Raw genomic sequence first — 17,147 nt, forward strand, 5'->3', positions numbered from 1 at the left:
CACATGTTTGGTGTGTCTCCCAGGTGGCTTGTGTCAAACTTTAAACAACACTTTTTATGGATATCTTTGAGAAATGGCTTTCTTCTTGCCACTCTTCCATAAAGGCCAGATTTGTGTAGTGTACGACTGATTGTTGTCCTATGGACAGACTCTCCCACCTCAGCTGTAGATCTCTGCAGTTCATCCAGAGTGATCATGGGCCTCTTGGCTGCATCTGTGATCAGTCTTCTCCTTGTTTGACATGAAATTTTTGAGGGATGGCGGGGTTTTGGTAGATTTGCAGTGGTATGATACTCCTTCCATTTCAATATGATCGCTTGCACAGTGTTTTTCGGGATATTTAAAGTTTTGGAAATCTTTTTGCAACCAAATCCGGCTTTAAACTTCACAACAGTATCACGGACCTGCCTGTTGTGTTCCTTTGCCTTCATGATGTTATCTGTGCTTTAAACAGAACACTGAGCCTATCACAGATCAGGTGCATTTAAATAGACAGGTGATTTCACACAAGTGGATTATATTTATCATCATCAGTCATTTAGGACAACATTGGATCATTCAGAGATCCTCAGTGAACTTCTGGAGTGAGTTTGCACTGACAGTAAAGGGACCGACTAATATTGCACTCCCCAATTTTCAGCTTTTTTACAAAAACTTAAAATAAGCAATACATATCATTGACCTTCACAATTGTGTCCTACTTGTTGATTCTTCACTATAAAATTTATTTTTTTTATCTTTGTTTGAAGTCTGAAATGTGGGAAAAGGTTGAAAAATTCAAGGGGGCTGAATACTTTCACAAAGCACTGTATCTCTGGCTTGAGGACCAGTTTAGGAGCCCCGATCTTCGGTTATTTCATCACACCATGTGATAAATAGCACAAGAAATTATATCAATATAATCTCACCTCCATTGGTTGTCTCTGTAGCATATCTTTGCACCTTTGAATTATATTTGAAGCCAATTCAAATTTTTTCTGAGACACTGCCTGCAAAATAAAAAAAACTATCTTTCAGCATATAGCGATGGGAAACCATTTTTTCCTCTATAAAAGTTTGTGTAAAAATGGCAAAACATAAACAATTACATAAATCTGGTGTCACTGTATTCAGAAAGACACACAGAATAAATCTGTCTTATATTACTTATACCACACAGTGAACAGTGTGAAAAAAAAATCCTGAATTGCTGGGATTTGTTCATTCTACCTCACAAAAATCTGAATAGAAAGCAATCAAAAAGCTATATGGATAAAATTAGTAGCAATAAAAACTTCAACTCATCCTGCACAGAACATGTGTGATAGCAGCTAAACATAGAAAAAAAACAATATAAATTTAATATCACTGATTATACTCACCCGAAAAAAGCCACGTTATCATTTATACCGCATATTGAACAGCGTAAAAAATAACTAAAACCATTTCTTGATCAGCTCGTGATTTGTTTATTCTGTCTCCCAAAGATCGTAGTGAGGCTTGGCTCACATTAATCTTACATTCTAGTGCTTACACTGAAGCAGATGGAGTCACTGTGGACATCATCTGGTCCAGTGGTGTCCAACTTTTCAGAGGTACATAAAAGCGTGGTCGACCAGTTTTGTGTACTTCTGAAAGGAAGAACACTACTGAACAGAGAATCAAATAAACAAAAACATTTTTTTCAGCCTGCCATTCACCATACAACCTTTTCATCCAGGTGCACGGAAAGAAAGGAGGCTGGCAGTCCACCTCCACAGGAAAATCCAAATTCAAAGAAGGAATTCTGGGGGGCAGGACCGGAAGTGCATGGAGTAGGAAGCCCCCACGGCTACAGCTACATTAGCACTCACTGCTCACACTATACACACTGCCGGTGTGCGGGAGATGGTCTAGAAGCTTCAGCAGAAAGCAGCGATTCCAATGGTGCCTCCCTTATCAGCTTGGACACGGGGGTCCCTGGATGCTTACCTCCACAACAGAGTGAAGGAGGGGGAAAGTAACATGGCAGTGGTGCGGCGGGAAGCCACTGAAAATGGCGCTGAGATGTTGCAGCAGGAGGGGGATCTCGTGTGTGATGGCCCCAAGACTCATGCAGGGAGATCCAAGACACCAGGCAGTGGAGGGGAGGAGTGGCAGAAGATAAAGCAGCAGAAGGGGAACACAGGCAGAGAAGGAGAAGGCCTGTAAGTCCCAGCAGGGAGCAAGAACATACAGCAGCAGATAGTAGGGTCTGACTCTCCACTCCCACAGCGCCTGAAAACACAGGGAAAAGCTGATAGTTCATTGCAATCACAAGGGCCTACAGAGGACCTGCACCTGTCTGCTACCCCATCCAGGACAAGATATGCACAGCCATTACTATCCTCCATGGCTGATACTCCTCCTCTCCAAGAGGACCTGCAGTCTCTAGTGAAAGAAGTCAAGGAAGTCTGCAGAACAGAAATTGCCACTATCTGTCAAGACATAGTCCATAGCCCAGAGAGTAGAAGCCTTAGAAGAAGACCATGATGAAACAAGACAGTACATTGCTTGTCTTCAATAAACTGTGGCAGCACAGCATGATACTCTCTGTGAATACCAAAGACACTTAGAAGATCTAGACAATAGGGGGCGTCGCCATAACATCAGGATCAAAGGTCTCCCAGAGCAGAATAAAGAAGAAAATTTGTTCACGATCACGATCCTCCAGGCCATATTTAATAACATCTTAAAAGCTCCGTCATCACACAAAATAAGCCTGGACAGGGAACATAGAGCACTCAGACTAAGAGATTCCTCCCAAGCACCTAGAGACGTCATTTGCTGTGTTACTGACTTCAAACTCAAAGAGGAGATTATGCTGCAAGCGAGAAAAATGCGTAATATAGAGTATGAAGGTCGCCCTCTCCAGCTTCTGACGGACCTGTCATGGGTCACTCTGCAAAAAAGAAGGCTACTCAAACCCCTCTTGGATGCTTTGCGGGAGAAACAGATCCTCTACAGGTGGGGCTTCCCTTTTAGCCTCTCAGCCAGGAGAAATGGTTGTACAGCTATGATCAAGAGTGCAGTTGATGTGCCTCATTTCTGCGAGATACTGGAGATTCCTGTCCCAAAAATGTCTAATTGGGAATTGACACTTCCGCAACCACCACCTCCGACAGTATGGCAGCAGGTTTCATCTAAACGACGCCATTCGCCTTCATCTTCCCCGCCACACCGAGGACGGGCAGATAAATCTACAGGAAAGCAGAGGCAGGACACTCAGTCATGTACAGACTATAGTTCGTCTCTTCTGGAGTGCATTGGGCACCATATGTGAACACTAGTTCACTAAGGTTCAAGATCAATTGGAGGAGTACTTCCAATTGAATGGTGGGTCTGTCTCCTCACAATCAACCTTGTGGGAGGCGCATAAGGCGGTAATGATGGGGAACTGTATCTCCTTGGCGTCCCGCCTTAAGAGGGACTCAAATACACAACATAAAGAGTTTACACGCCAAGTGATAAAATTAGAGCAGGAAATGCTTGTGCATCCTTCTACCACCAAATTGAAATCCCTTGTAATGGTGAGAAACAAGCTAAGAGACCTGGCAATTCAGAAGGTAGAGAAATTACTGGTTTACACTAAACAGATATTACAAAAAAGGCAATAAGGCCCATTCGATACTGGCTGCGCAGCACAGAAACCGCACAGCACAATCCACTCCAATGGCCATTAGGGATACACAGGGACACTTGACATATGACCCCCAGAAAGACGCAGATGCTTTTAGAGATTATTATGCTAAATTGCATTCACTTCCATCGACTCTTCTGTCGGACACGGAGGCGAGAGAACGCCTACTTAATGAGTATCTGGTGGCTCGGTCGCTACCAAAATTAAGTGCAGCAGCCCTAAACACACTTAATCTCCCGATCACCGTCGAAGAATTGACCTCCACGATTAACCCTTCACGACCCTTGACGGATATATCCGTCATGGAGCGTGTGCCGCTAAGCCTCGCCCCCTGCCGCGGGCAGGTTGCGGCGATCCGCGCACATATCAGCTGTTTTCAACAGCTGACATGTGTGCCTACATGTAACGAGTGGAATCACATTCCACCCGTAATATTAACCCCTTACATCTCGCTGCCAAAATCTGGCAGCGAGATGTATATGCGCGCAGCCATGATTTTCACTTACTGCCGCCCCCACCGGAAGTCGCGTGCGTGATCACGTGAGTTTCGGTGGTTGCCATGGTAGCACAGGGTCATGTAGCTATGACGAGTCACTTTCATTTTCACTCGGCCCGGAGCCAAATGAATCAGGAAGTGATCATATCTGCTGTTTATAGCTGTATAGCTGTGATCAGCAGATAGATCAGCGTGATCGGATTGCTGATCGCTATAGCCCCCTAGGGGGATTAGTAAAATAAAAACAACTAAAAAAAAAAGTTTTAAAAAATTAAAAAAAAATCTAAGTTCAAATCACCCCCCTTCACCCCATTGAAAATTAAAGGGTTAAAAAAATAAATAAATATACACATTTGGTATCGCCGCATTCTGAAATACCCGATCTATCAAAATATAAAATTAATTAATCTGATTGGTAAACGGCGTGGTGGCAAAAAAATTCCAAATGCCAAAATTACGTTTTTTGGTCGCCGCAAGTTTTACGCAAAATGCAAAATAAAAATAGCAACAAAAAGTGGACAATGTCCTCCAAAAATTAAGTGTTACTCACAGCAAGTTGGGCTGCAGTGTGTACATCGCCCAGGCCAAAAGCTAATGCTCTACCAGGATACAGCTAAACCCCCACTAATGTGGAAGCATCACAGGTGCAGGAGAAGCAGATCACACACACACACCTCCATGGAATGGAGAAGGGCGATTGCTAGATAATAAAACTGCACACTAGTGGCTTGCATAGAGCGCTGTTCACATGCAGATGGCACAGTCACAAACCCGCAGCCTATTAGGTGACGCCCTTCTATTAGATCAGGCGGGCTGCCAAGCCGTACCCCACTGTGTATCATGCACGGACAGACACTCTGCAATGCAAGGCCCAACAGAAAGGGGCCTGGCTGTATCCTGTACAAACAAAAAAATATGAGGTTTTTGTTGGTATTTATGGCCATAAAACGTAAGCCTACACCCTCGTCAACAGGAGAAGCAGATCACACACAACAGGCGATCAAAACGTAGCATCTGCGCAAAAATGGTACCATTAAAAATGTCAGCTCGAGACGCAAAAAATAAGCCATCACTGAGCCATAGATCCCAAAAAATGAGAACGCTACTGGTTTCGGAAAATGGCGCAAAACGTGCGCCACTTTTATTGGACAAGCTTGTGAATTTTTTTAACCCCTTAGATACAAGTAAACTGTCATGTAAAACTGTTGAAGGGTCTCCATCCCCCTCCTGTCCACCATCAGTCAGAGATAGTCATGACGATTATCTGATCGGCCTGGAAGCTTAAGGTATTTATGACTTTGGGTGATAGTAGAACTAAAGCCAAAAGATTCAGAGAAAGACAATTCTTTGTTATATTGGCGGGAAAACTTCCAAAACAGGTTTTAAGTGCTGTGTTAATGCTAGAAAAATGAAAAACATATTTCCAGAATCCCTGTGGAGTGCTGAGCCCAACGCACCGTCTAGTTCAACTGGGGAATTGCCGGAATCACGAAAAATTAGTATTGGCCAGTGTGTTTGGTATCAATGTAAATGAAAAATAGAGATATTAAATATGAACCCCCACTGTGGGGCTCAAGGACACTGGGTCCGACAGAACACTGGTCCGCCCCGAACTGGTACCCCCTGAAAACTTTATCCCGGGAAAACTCCTGACTGCCGCCTTGGCGGGGGGTGTCCACCAATCCTTCCCAATGGCCCAGATTCCCCTCGACTGGGGTGCTGGGAGAGGGTGGAGGGAAGTGGGGGTGGATGAACATCTACCAACCAATATTTTATTGGGGACTGATCTGGGGCGATTAGTTGCACAATTTCTCCCTGATGATCCTCCCGAATCCAAAAAGTCATGTGATGCAAATGTTGTTAAGTCATGCGACCCGAATGCGGATACCCAGAACGTAATTACAAATGTTGTGCATGGTAATAAAGTGGAGGTTTGTACAGGGGAACTCAGCCATGCCACGCGGCAGGGTGACGTGGCTGAGGACGACCCCAAGGTAGCAAGTGTATGTGCTGACAGAGATGGAGGCAGACATGAGAACCACGAGGATAGTGGTCAAATGCAGCTGAGCAGTGTCACAGCGGACAGTGACACAGCCAGTAGTACCTGTCAGGCTGATGGGGAAGAGTGGTTATTCCCCGGGGAGACAGCCTTCATCGGTGCTGTCACCCGCAGTCAGGGTGCCCAGAACGCAAATGAAACCTTGCCTTCTGACACCTCTTCACCCAGAGGGATAACGGAACTGGTTACGGACCCAGAGCAGGTCCCAGAGGGTCCCGGTGAGGTTGGAACCTTAACGTCACTTTCGGCTGCCTCTAGCCAAGAGTTCCTGGTGTCTCTATGAACAGATGCCAGTCTAGAGATGTTAAGGGACCTCGCAGAGAAGCCCTCCCCCGAGACCGATAAAGAGAGGGTATTCTGGGACCAGGGAAAGTTGTACCGGGAGACAATTCCCTGTAACCCCCAACAAGAGTGGCTGAAGGAAAGACAGCTGGTGGTGCCTCACCGCTTTAGGAGTGAGTTGCTGTGGATTGCCCATGAGATGCCACTCGCCGGACACTTGGGGGTCAGCAAAACCAAGGCCCGGCTGTCTCACCACTTCTATTGGCCCAAAATGGGGGCAGATGTTGCCAACTACTGCCGCTCCTGTATCTCATGTCAAAGAGTGGGAAAGTCAGGGCCTGCTCCCAAAGCTCCCCTGATCTCTTTGCCGGTGATAGAAGAGCCTTTCCAGAGGGTCGCTGTGGACATCGTCGGGCCTCTGGCCGTCCCCAGCAGTTCTGGAAAACGGTTCGTCCTTACTGTGGTAGATTATGCTACCCGGTATCCGGAGGCAGTGGCTCTGTCCTCAGTTAGGGCTGATAAGGTGGCAGATGCCCTCTTGACCATATTCTCCCGAGTAGGATTTCCCAGGGAGATACTTACCGACCAGGGGACTCAGTTCATGTCTCGTCTAATGGAGGCTCTCTGTAAGAAAATGCAGGTGCGGCATCTGATATCAAGCGCTTATCACCCACAAACCAATGGTTTGTGTGAGTGATTTAATGGTACCCTTAAGCAGATGTTTAAGATGCTGGTTGAGTCACATGGACGCGACTGGGAGCGGTATCTCTTACACCTGCTGTTTGCCTACAGAGAGGTACCACAGGCCTCAACGGGGTTTTCCCCCTTTGAGCTCCTGTATGGCAGACGAGTCCGGGGGCCTCTTGGTCTGGTAAGGGAATCGTGGGAAGAGGAACTGAACTCCCCAGAAGTGTCCGTTGTGGAGTATGTCATTCGGCTCCATGACAAAATGCAGTCAATGACCCAGATGGTGCATGAGAATATGGCGCAAGCCCAGGCCAGCCAGAAGCGATGGTACGACCAACACGCTCGAGAGCGGGTGTACGAAGTGGGTCAGAAGGTGTGGGTCCTAGTCCCAATGACCCAGAACAAGCTTCAGGCGGCCTGTGAGGGTCCATACCTGGTGCATCAGCGCCTCAATGACGTAAACTACGTGGTCACCATCGACCATGCCAGGAAGAGGCAAAAGGTCTTCCATGTCAAATGAAGGCTCATCATGACAGGGAAGCCTTTGCCCTTCCTGTATGTAGTCTTCCCGAGGAAGGCGAAAGTGAAGTCTTGGTGGACTTGCTCGCCTCGGCCCGGGATGGAGGGTCTATCGAGGAGGTGGCATTCAACTCACAGCTATCCCTGGACCAAAGGTCCCAGCTGTGGGAGGTATTCCGGCCCTACCTGATGACCTTCACGAATGTCCCAGGGAAGACATCCCTAGCCACCCACCAGGTGGACACAGGGAGTCATTCCCCAGTTCGTCAACCCCCATACCGTGTCTCCCTAGAGGTACAAAGGACATAAAAAGGGAGATCGATGAAATGCTAGTCCTGGGAGTGATCCAGAGGTCCAAAAGTGATTGGGCCTCACCTGTAGTTTTGGTTCCAAAAAAGGACCGGACAAACCGGTTTTGTGTGGACTACAGGAGGCTAAATGCAATCACAGCACCCGATGCATACCCAATGCCACGCATCGATGAGTTACTGGATTGCTTAGTCGGGGCCTGGTACCTGACCATCATGGACCTGAGTCGAGGGTACTGGCAGATTCCTATGTCCAAGGAAGCACAGGAAAGGTCCGCCTTCATCACCCCATTCGGGCTGTAGGAATCCCTTGTCATGCCCTTTGGCATGAGAAATGCTCCTGCCACTTTCCAGCGATTGGTCGACCAGCTGCTCGAGGGACTAGGAGGGTTTGCAGTAGCTTACCTGGATGACATTGCCATCTTTAGTCCAACTTTGGAGGAACACCTGGGGCACCTGGAGCAGGTGCTCAGGCGGATCCAAAGTGCTGGTCTGACTATAAAGCCAGGGAAGTGTCAGATCGGCATGACGGAGGTACAGTACCTCGGACACAGAGTGGGTGGCGGGACCCTGAAACCAGAGCCAGGGAAGGTTGATGCCATCACCTCCTGGCCTACCCCCAAGTCAAAGAAGCAGGTGATGTCCTTCTTGGGTACGGCAGGGTACTATAGGAAGTTTGTTCCTAACTATAGTGCTCTTGCTAAGCCATTGACGGACCTCACCAAAAAGAAGCTACTGCAAGTAGTCACCTGGACAGATGACTGTGAACGGTCCTTCAGGGCACTGAGAGCTGCCCTCGCCAGTTCCCCAATCCTACAAGCCCCGGACTTCACCCGACGGTTCATAGTTCAGACAGATGCCAGTGCGTTTGGCCTTGGTGCAGAACTCAGCCAGGTAAATGGGAAGGGAGAAGAGCATCCGGTGATGTTTCTCAGCCGCAAGCTCTTATCCCGGGTAGTGGCCTACGCCACTGTGGAGAAGGAGTGCCTCTCTATAGTGTGGGCCCTGCGGAAACTGCAGCCCTACCTATATGGACGCAACTTCACCATAGTGACAGACCACAACCCTCTCAGGTGACTACATCGGGTGGCCGGCGACAATGGTAAGCTACTGCGGTGGAGCTTGGCACTACAGCAGTATGACTTTACCATTCAACACAGGAAGGGTGTTGAGCATGGCAACGCTGATGGACTATCCTGGCAGGGGGATGCCAGCGAGGTAGGCTTAGGAGACGATTGGCAAATCACAAATCAATCTCCCATGCTACCTCAAAAAGGGGGAGGTGTCATGTAAAACTGTTGAAGGGTCTCCATCCCCCTCCTGTCCACCATCAGCCAGAGATCGTCATGATGATTATCTGATCGGCCTGGAAGCTTAAGGTATTTATGACTTTGGGTGATGGTAGAACTAAAGCCAAAAGATTCAGAGAAAAACAATTCTTTGTTATATTGGCGGGAAAACTTCCAAAACAGGTTTTAAGTGCTGTGTTAATGCTAGAAAAATGAAAAACATAATTCCAGAATCCCTGTGGAGTGCTGAGCCCAACAAACAGTCTAGTTCTACTGGGGAATCGCCGGAATCACGAAAAATTAGTATTGGCCAGTAAAATTGTACTAGAGGCATTGTGTTTGGTATCAATGTAAATGAAAAATCGAGATATTAAATATGACGCTAATATCTTTCACCTGTGTGACCCAGGAGCAAAGATATGAAAAACCTTAGAATTATGGAACTTTGTGAACATCAGAGCACAGCCCACAAGAGACCATAAAATGATGTCACAGAGAAAGGGGGGCTACCTAATGTATAATAGGAACAGCTTCGTTCTGGGGGGTCAGTCAGTACGTGGAGGGCATCATGAAGGGTGATGCTGGCCGATTATAACATCTTCTTCTCTTGGAGCCCCTCCATCCCTAAGCTTGGATGTCACTTCTATGGCACGTGTTTAGTAAGTTTCACGTTTATACCTTTTATTTTAATGAAACTGGCTATGCCGTAATGTGTATTGTTCCCTTTTGTAAATTCTTGTATATTCTTTAAACACTGCCTATTTTCGGATTAAATATATAAAAATTTAAGAGTTTCTTTCCTTATGCTTTATATACGAATCCAAAACCCTGAAGGGCCTTATGCTATCTGAAACGGGTCCCCAGCTACCTGTAGAAAGTCTGGGTGGTGGCAGCGTAATTGTATTGCATTGAATTATTGGAGTGCTATCATTAAGGGTACCGAGGTATATAAATATTCCATTAGCAGGAATCGGGAATATATACATTTACCCTTGCTGTGAGACCTCCAATATTTGGCATTATTAGCTCAGCAGCCCCATCTTATGCATTGTCCTGCAGTACCAAAAGTGGCCTGCAGACAAGGGGGGCGCTAGAGAGTAGTCGTGTGTGACAAATCAGTGAACAGCTGCGGATTTCTGAGTGACTTCCCCGGCTGTTCGTGACATAAACCTATACATGTTTGGTGTCTACAAACTCGCACCGACCTCAAGCATCACACCCACACATCAGTTACCATATAGTGAACACGGTGAATAAAACATCCCAAAAACTATTGTGCGATCACACTTTTTTTGCAGTTTTTCCACATTTGGAATTTTTTTGCTGTTTTCCACTACACTATATGGTAAAACTTATGGTTTAATCTAAAAGTACAACTCGTCCCGCAAAAAACAAGCCCTCATACGGCAAGATTGATGGAAAAATAAAAAGTTACAGCTCTCGGAAGAAGGGGTGCAAAAAACAAAAACGCAAAACGGAAAATGCCCGGGGGCTGAAGGGGTTAAAGAACTTCCAAATGGAAAAGCACCTGGGCCAGATGGATTTTCGTATATGTACTATAAGGTATTCCAGGGTACACTTGTCCCTCATATGTAAATCTTATTTAACTCTTTCTTAAATGGCGCACCAATACCCCCCTCAATGTTACGATCTCATATAACGGTGATCCCAAAACCAGGAAAGGATCCGGCTGATTGCGCAAGTTACCGGCCAATATCGCTGCTTAACGCAGACTTAAAAATATTTGCGAGAATATTGGCTACTAGATTATCGGTATTACTCCCCCAGCTAATTCACGGAGATCAGGTGGGTTTTGTGTTAGATAGACAGGCGGGCGACAATACTAGGCAGACAATTAACCTTATACTGTAGATGCACTGAATAATCAGAAAGAAGGCTTACTCTTAAGCCTAGACACAGAAAAGGCATTTGATAGGTTGGGGTGACCATTTCTGTTTACTACTCTTAAAAGATTCGGTATCGAGGTGCCTTTCCTGAAAGCTATTTGTGCTTTATATATAAACCCGGAAGCATTAGTAAAACTCCCTCATGCTACGTCCTCGGCCTTTCCCATATATAATGGGTCCAGGCAAGGATGTCCCCCCTTTTTGTTTGTTTTATGCATAGAGCCACTAGCTGCACAAATTAGGGACAGCCCACGCGTGCAAGGGATTGGAGTGAGGGGAAGGGAGTACAAGTTGTCACTTTTTGCGGATGACGTCCTTTTGACGTTGCAAAACCCACTGATATCCCTGCCCAATCTTCATGCCTTTCTAGCTGAATATGGAAGTCTATTGGGTTATAAAGTTAATGCTACAAAAACAGAATCCTTACCACTAAACTTAAAGCCATCCACTCTCTAAATTTTACAGTCGACATATGCATATGCCTGGAAGAAAGACCACCTAAAATACCTGGGGATAAAATTAACAGACTCCTATAAAACACTATATACACATAATTTCCCTTCTTTCTTCGAAGAGCTTAAAAAGACATTAGCCGGGGGGGCGTGGCTTGCCGATGGCAGAGTGAGACCCACATCTCCTTAGCTCTGTGCCCAGGCCGCCCTTTCAGCCTCTTACAGGTGGTGCAGCTGAGCCCAAACCTCACATGGGCAGACCCAGACGTTCCCTCAAGCAAGCAGTAGATCTGGAGACCGGGACAAGCAGGATGGATCGCTTCCTGGCCTCCAGCACCCCCACTCAAGCATGAGCTGCTCAGGCCAAGATGGCGACGGCAGGGAAACCACAACACTCCTCACTGAAGCATGTCTCAAAGGTAGGAGATTCCCCAGTCACCGCTTCTCTGGATTCCAGTGAGAATGAAATAGACTCTGAGGAGGTGAATCTCCGTGACATTAGTAAATACATTAAATCTCTCCCCACCAAACATGATTCTTGTGTGCATGCTTGAGAACACCTACAAGCAAGAGATTCATGCCCAGCAGAGGGAGTTCACAGAGAGAGTGGAGGGGGTGGAGAGATCACAGGATGCAGCTCTATCAGAGTTAAAGCAGCACCGTGAAATAATTAACCATCACTCTGCCAGGCTGGAGGCAGGCCTGGAAGACCAGGAAAACCACAATAAGCGGAATAATGTCCGCATACGTGGACTCCAGGAATCAGTGCCATCATCCAATTTAGATGCCACAGCACAGCAGATATTCATGCAGATCTTGGGGGACAATCAGGTAACCACTGTGAATTAGATCGCATTCATAGAGCTTTGGGGCCCAAACCACCAAATAATGCACGGCCCAGAGATGTGATATGTCGGGTGCACTTGTATAAAACCAAGGAACGCATTATGGCAGCAGCCAGATCCAAAGGCCCAATTCCTTTCCAGGATTCTCAGGTTACGCTGCTCCCTGACCTAGCCAGGCGCACCCTCATGCTGAGGAGGGCCTTGCGCCCCCTGCTGGATCAACTCCTGGACAAAAATATAATATACAGATGGGGCTACCTCTTTCAACTGGTGGCTACAAAGGAGGGCAAGTCAGCGATATTTCGGTCCCTTGGAGACCTTCTTAAGTTCCTTGGAACATTTGAGTTACCAATGACAGATCTACCTGACTGGCCGAAAAGCCTACACCTGCTGGTGATTCCACCCAATTGGCAAGAGGCCTCAGGATCGAGGAACAGACAGAAAAAACCCAAACAGACCCCAATGGAGCAGCAAAGGTCCCCTTCTTGATCTCCTTTGACATTTAAAAGTTTCAGGATCACCATCCACAAGTGGTTAGAAGACAGACCCACTGGGTCTCATTACATCCCTTTTGCTGGTCCTAAAACAGGGATGCCATGATTTCTCCTCCTTCTACCCATTAACAATGTGACATGGAAATTCGTGAGCTGTTTGTTACTTTTTTGGGAAGTCAGAATAACATTAGATAGTCTGTGACTTTGCTCTCTCTTTTTGCACAAAAAAACCCCCAAACCTCTTCCTTCTCCCTTCCTCTCCCTCCCCCCTTACCCCTTTTTCCCCTCCTCCCCCTCCCTTCTCCCCCTCCCTTCTCCCCCTCTCCCTCTCCCCCCCCTTACCACCCTCCCTCTCCCCCCTCTCCAACCCTCTTCCCCCCTCCCTCTTCCACCCTCTCCCCCCCACCTCTCCCCCCCACTTCCCCTTCCTCCTCTCTTCTCTCCCCCCTGCCCCCCCTTTCTTCCATTTCTTCCCCCTCACTCACCAGTTCACCTTCTCCAATCCCCCACTTCACCCTCCCCTCATACTCTCCTTCACAGTCCGCTGCACGATCTCTGCTAATGTTTAAGGTTTAAAATTAAGTTACTTTTAAAGTATATGTTGATGGCTTCATTGCCATAATTGTTCAAGTTGCACTAGCCCAATACCCCAATGTTATTATACTGTGTTTGAATGGCTGGGAGGGTCGGTGAGGGAGTGAGAACTGTTTTCAGCTTCTTCTCCACCTTCACAGTGCGCAGAACAGACATTACTGCTCTCCTTAGGCACAGTCAGGTCGAGACAAGCACTTTTGCGCAGGGTCTACTATTAATGTTTTTTATCTTATGTCTTCTACCTTTGTCTATGCTTTCTCACTTTTTCCCTCTCTTTCTTGTCTGGGCAGTTGTGGCAGTCCCAAATATCAGATTGTTTACCCTACTCAGACACAATGAATAGTCTCAAGTTTTGCTCTCTGAATGTAAAGGGGCTTAACATCCCTCTCAAAAGAAGTCAAATAAGTTATAATAACCATAAACAGCGTGTCTCCATATTACTACTCCAAGAGACACATTTTAGGCAAGATTCAATGCCTCGGTGCTCATCTAAATTCTATCCAGTCTGGTATCACAGCACTTGCCCAGACTCCAAGTCCCGTGGGGCGTCCATAGCCTTCCACAAGTCTTTCACTCCTAAGGTTTTAGGCTCGCTCATGGACCCATTGGGCAGATACATCTTTCTAAGAGTTTTTTGGGCCTCCCACAATTTTGTGATAGCTAATGTGTACTTTCCCAACAAGGACCAGCAGGGGTTCGGAGCCAGATGTCGGACATTATTGGAGGACTTCGCAGGTCCCCTACCTATGATACTCGGTGGCGACTTCAATTTGCCAATGGATCCGTCCATGGATGTCTCCTCGGGTAAGTCCTCATATCCTCACTCCTCTATACATAAAGTTAAGAAAACTGCAGGGCCTGAAGCTGGTGGACGCCTGGAGGGTTCTTCACCCAGACACGAGAGACTACACCTACTACTCCATGCCACACCGACTTTACAGCAGGATTGACTATTTCTTCATATCCCAGATGCTCCTAGATTTCCACTTAAACACAAAGATAGGCTCCATCCTTTGGTCTGACCACGCCCCTATATATCTTTCCATACAACTTGGCGAAGCAGAAAGGTCAGGATTCACATGGCGCCTCAATGAGAACTTATTGCAGGATACGTTATGCTTGGCAGACGTGACCCAGACAATCTCAAACTTCACACTGGATCACATGGCTGACCAATCTGCCCCATCCATGAAGTGGGAGGCATTAAAATGTGTCTTGAGAGGAGTCCTCATAAAACATGGCAGTCGGCTTAAAAAGGAAAGAACGGAGGTGATCAAAACGCTTTCTTCCCAGATCTCTGACCTAGAATCCGCCCCCAAACGCACAAATGCGCAGGACATATTTGGTCAATTATCTACAGCCAGGCAGAAACTGCTGTCCATCTTAGACCAGAGAACACGATGCTGGAGGGAAAGACTTAAGGGCAAGTTCTACCAGTATGGGAATAGGAGCATCAGGTTTCTGTCCAGAGCACTACACCCACGTAACTTGGCTACTCACGTACCATTCATAAATGATAAACAGGGGAAAAAAATCCAGAACATAAAGGGGATATTACAATGCTTTAGGGAATATTATCAAAATTTATACAAATATTAAGGGTCATTTTTCTGACCTCACTAAACAACAATTAGTAGAGAAAATAAAAACGTATATCCGCTCTACCAAATTACCAGAGCTGGACCCAATAATAACCACAGGCCTAGAGGAGGATTTCTCATTAGAGGAGGTAACAGACGTCATTAAAGATTTAAAGATTGTGAAAAGCCCAGGGCCTGATGGGTTTACAGCGGGTTTCTATAAGTGCTTTATTGACCAATTGAGCCCCCAATTTTTGTCCACTTATAATTACGTATCCAATGGCAGATCCGTCCCGAAACAGGCGCTGGCAGTAGAGATGAGCGAACCGGTCCCGGTTCGGCTCGAGGTCGGCTCGCCGAACGGGGGTCCTGCTGTATACGTTCAACGAACCGAACTCGAACGTATAGGTTATAATGGGAGGCAATCACAAACACATAAAAATGCATTATAAATGTACACAAACAGTTAATAAACATTGCCATAACACTTACCGGTCCTCGCGATCCCTTCTGCACTCTGTCTCCTGCCGCTATTCCATCCGATGATCGCTGAATCCTCCCGGTGACCTGCACTGCCAGCAGAGATGCAGGACCTATCGTGACGTCAAAATAGCCATGTGACCAGCCATGGCTGGGCTGATGATGGGCTGGTGAACCTCATCCTCACTACAATCGTCACTACTACTACACTAGAAAGAAAGAAGACAGAAGAGCAGGATCGTGGAGGGCTGACAGGGGGTAATAAAGATGGAGTCTCTAATGTGTCTGTGTATTTATTTCTATTAAAGTATTTTTTCTCTGTGTGGTGTTTTTTTTAACCCCTTATTGGAGATTCTTAATGGCCGGGTCAAACGTGCCTGACATTAAGAATCTCTGGCTTAATACTGGCTAGTAAAACAAAGCCAGTATTAACTCATGATTACCCAACAAGCCACCCGGCTCCAGGGCTGTTGGAAGAGTTGGATACAGCGCCAGATGATGGCGCTTCTATGAAAGCGCCATTTTCTGGGACAGCTGCGAACTGAAATCCGCAGCAGAGGCGCCCAGAAACCTCGGGCTAACTTGTGCTGCGGATTCCAATCCCCAGCTGCCTAGTTGTACCCGGCTGGACACAAAAATGGGGCGAAGCCCACGTCATTTGTTTTTTAAGTATTTCATGAAATAAGTGAAATAATTAAAAAAAACGGGCTTCCCTATATTTTTGGTTCCCAGCCGGGTACAAATAGGCAACTGGGGGTTGGAGGCAGCCCGTGGCTGCCTGCTGTACCTGGCTAGCATACAAAAATATGGCGAAGCCCACGTCATTTTTTTGGTGGGCAAAAAAATTCTGCATACAGTCCTGGATGGAGTATGCTGAGCCTTGTAGTTCTGCAGCTGCTGTCTGCTCTTCTCCATACAGACAGACAGCAGCTGCAGAACTACAAGGCTCAGCATACTCCATCCAGGACTGTATGCAGAAGTTTTTTGCCCCCTGAAAAAATTATGTGGGCTTTGCCATATTTTTGTATGCTAGCCAGGTACAGCAGGCAGGTACGGCTGCCCCCAACCCCCAGTTGCCTATTTGTACCCGGCTGGGAACCAAAAATAAAGGGAAGCCCTTTTTTTATTATTTCCTGAATTTCATAAAATAATTAGAAAACAAATGACGTAGGCTTCGCCCCATTTTTGTGTCCAGCCAGGTACAACTAGGCAGCTGGGGATTGGAATCCGCAGCACAGGTTGGCCTGAGCTTTCTGGGCCCCACTGCTGCGAATTGCAGTCTGCAGCCGCCTCAGAAAATGGCATTTTCATAGAAGCGCCATCTTCTGGCGCTGTATCCAACTCTTCCAGCACCTGCCTGCTATACCTGGCTAGCATACAAAAATATGGCGAAGCTCACGTCCTTTTTTTGTAGTTTTTTGGCAAAAAAAATAAAAAATGCTTCCCTGGATTTTCCATTGCCAGTGAAGGTAACACCAAGCAGTGGGGGTTAGCAGCCAGTAGCTGCTTGGATTACCC

General features: G+C 46.7%; 1 protein-coding gene across 1 annotated transcript in view; it reads right to left on the minus strand.

The window, feature by feature from the left end:
- TEX11 (testis expressed 11) overlaps nucleotides 1-17,147 on the minus strand; it is a 1,632,405-nt gene that overhangs the window by 1,310,509 nt on the left and 304,749 nt on the right. The window contains exon 7 of the mRNA XM_075324897.1: nucleotides 909-989. Within this exon, the coding sequence (XP_075181012.1) occupies nucleotides 909-989 (81 nt within the window). The remainder of the gene's footprint in view (nucleotides 1-908; nucleotides 990-17,147) is intronic.

Source organism: Anomaloglossus baeobatrachus, chromosome 9 (genome assembly GCF_048569485.1).
Source record: "Anomaloglossus baeobatrachus isolate aAnoBae1 chromosome 9, aAnoBae1.hap1, whole genome shotgun sequence".
Lineage (NCBI taxonomy): Eukaryota > Metazoa > Chordata > Amphibia > Anura > Aromobatidae > Anomaloglossus > Anomaloglossus baeobatrachus.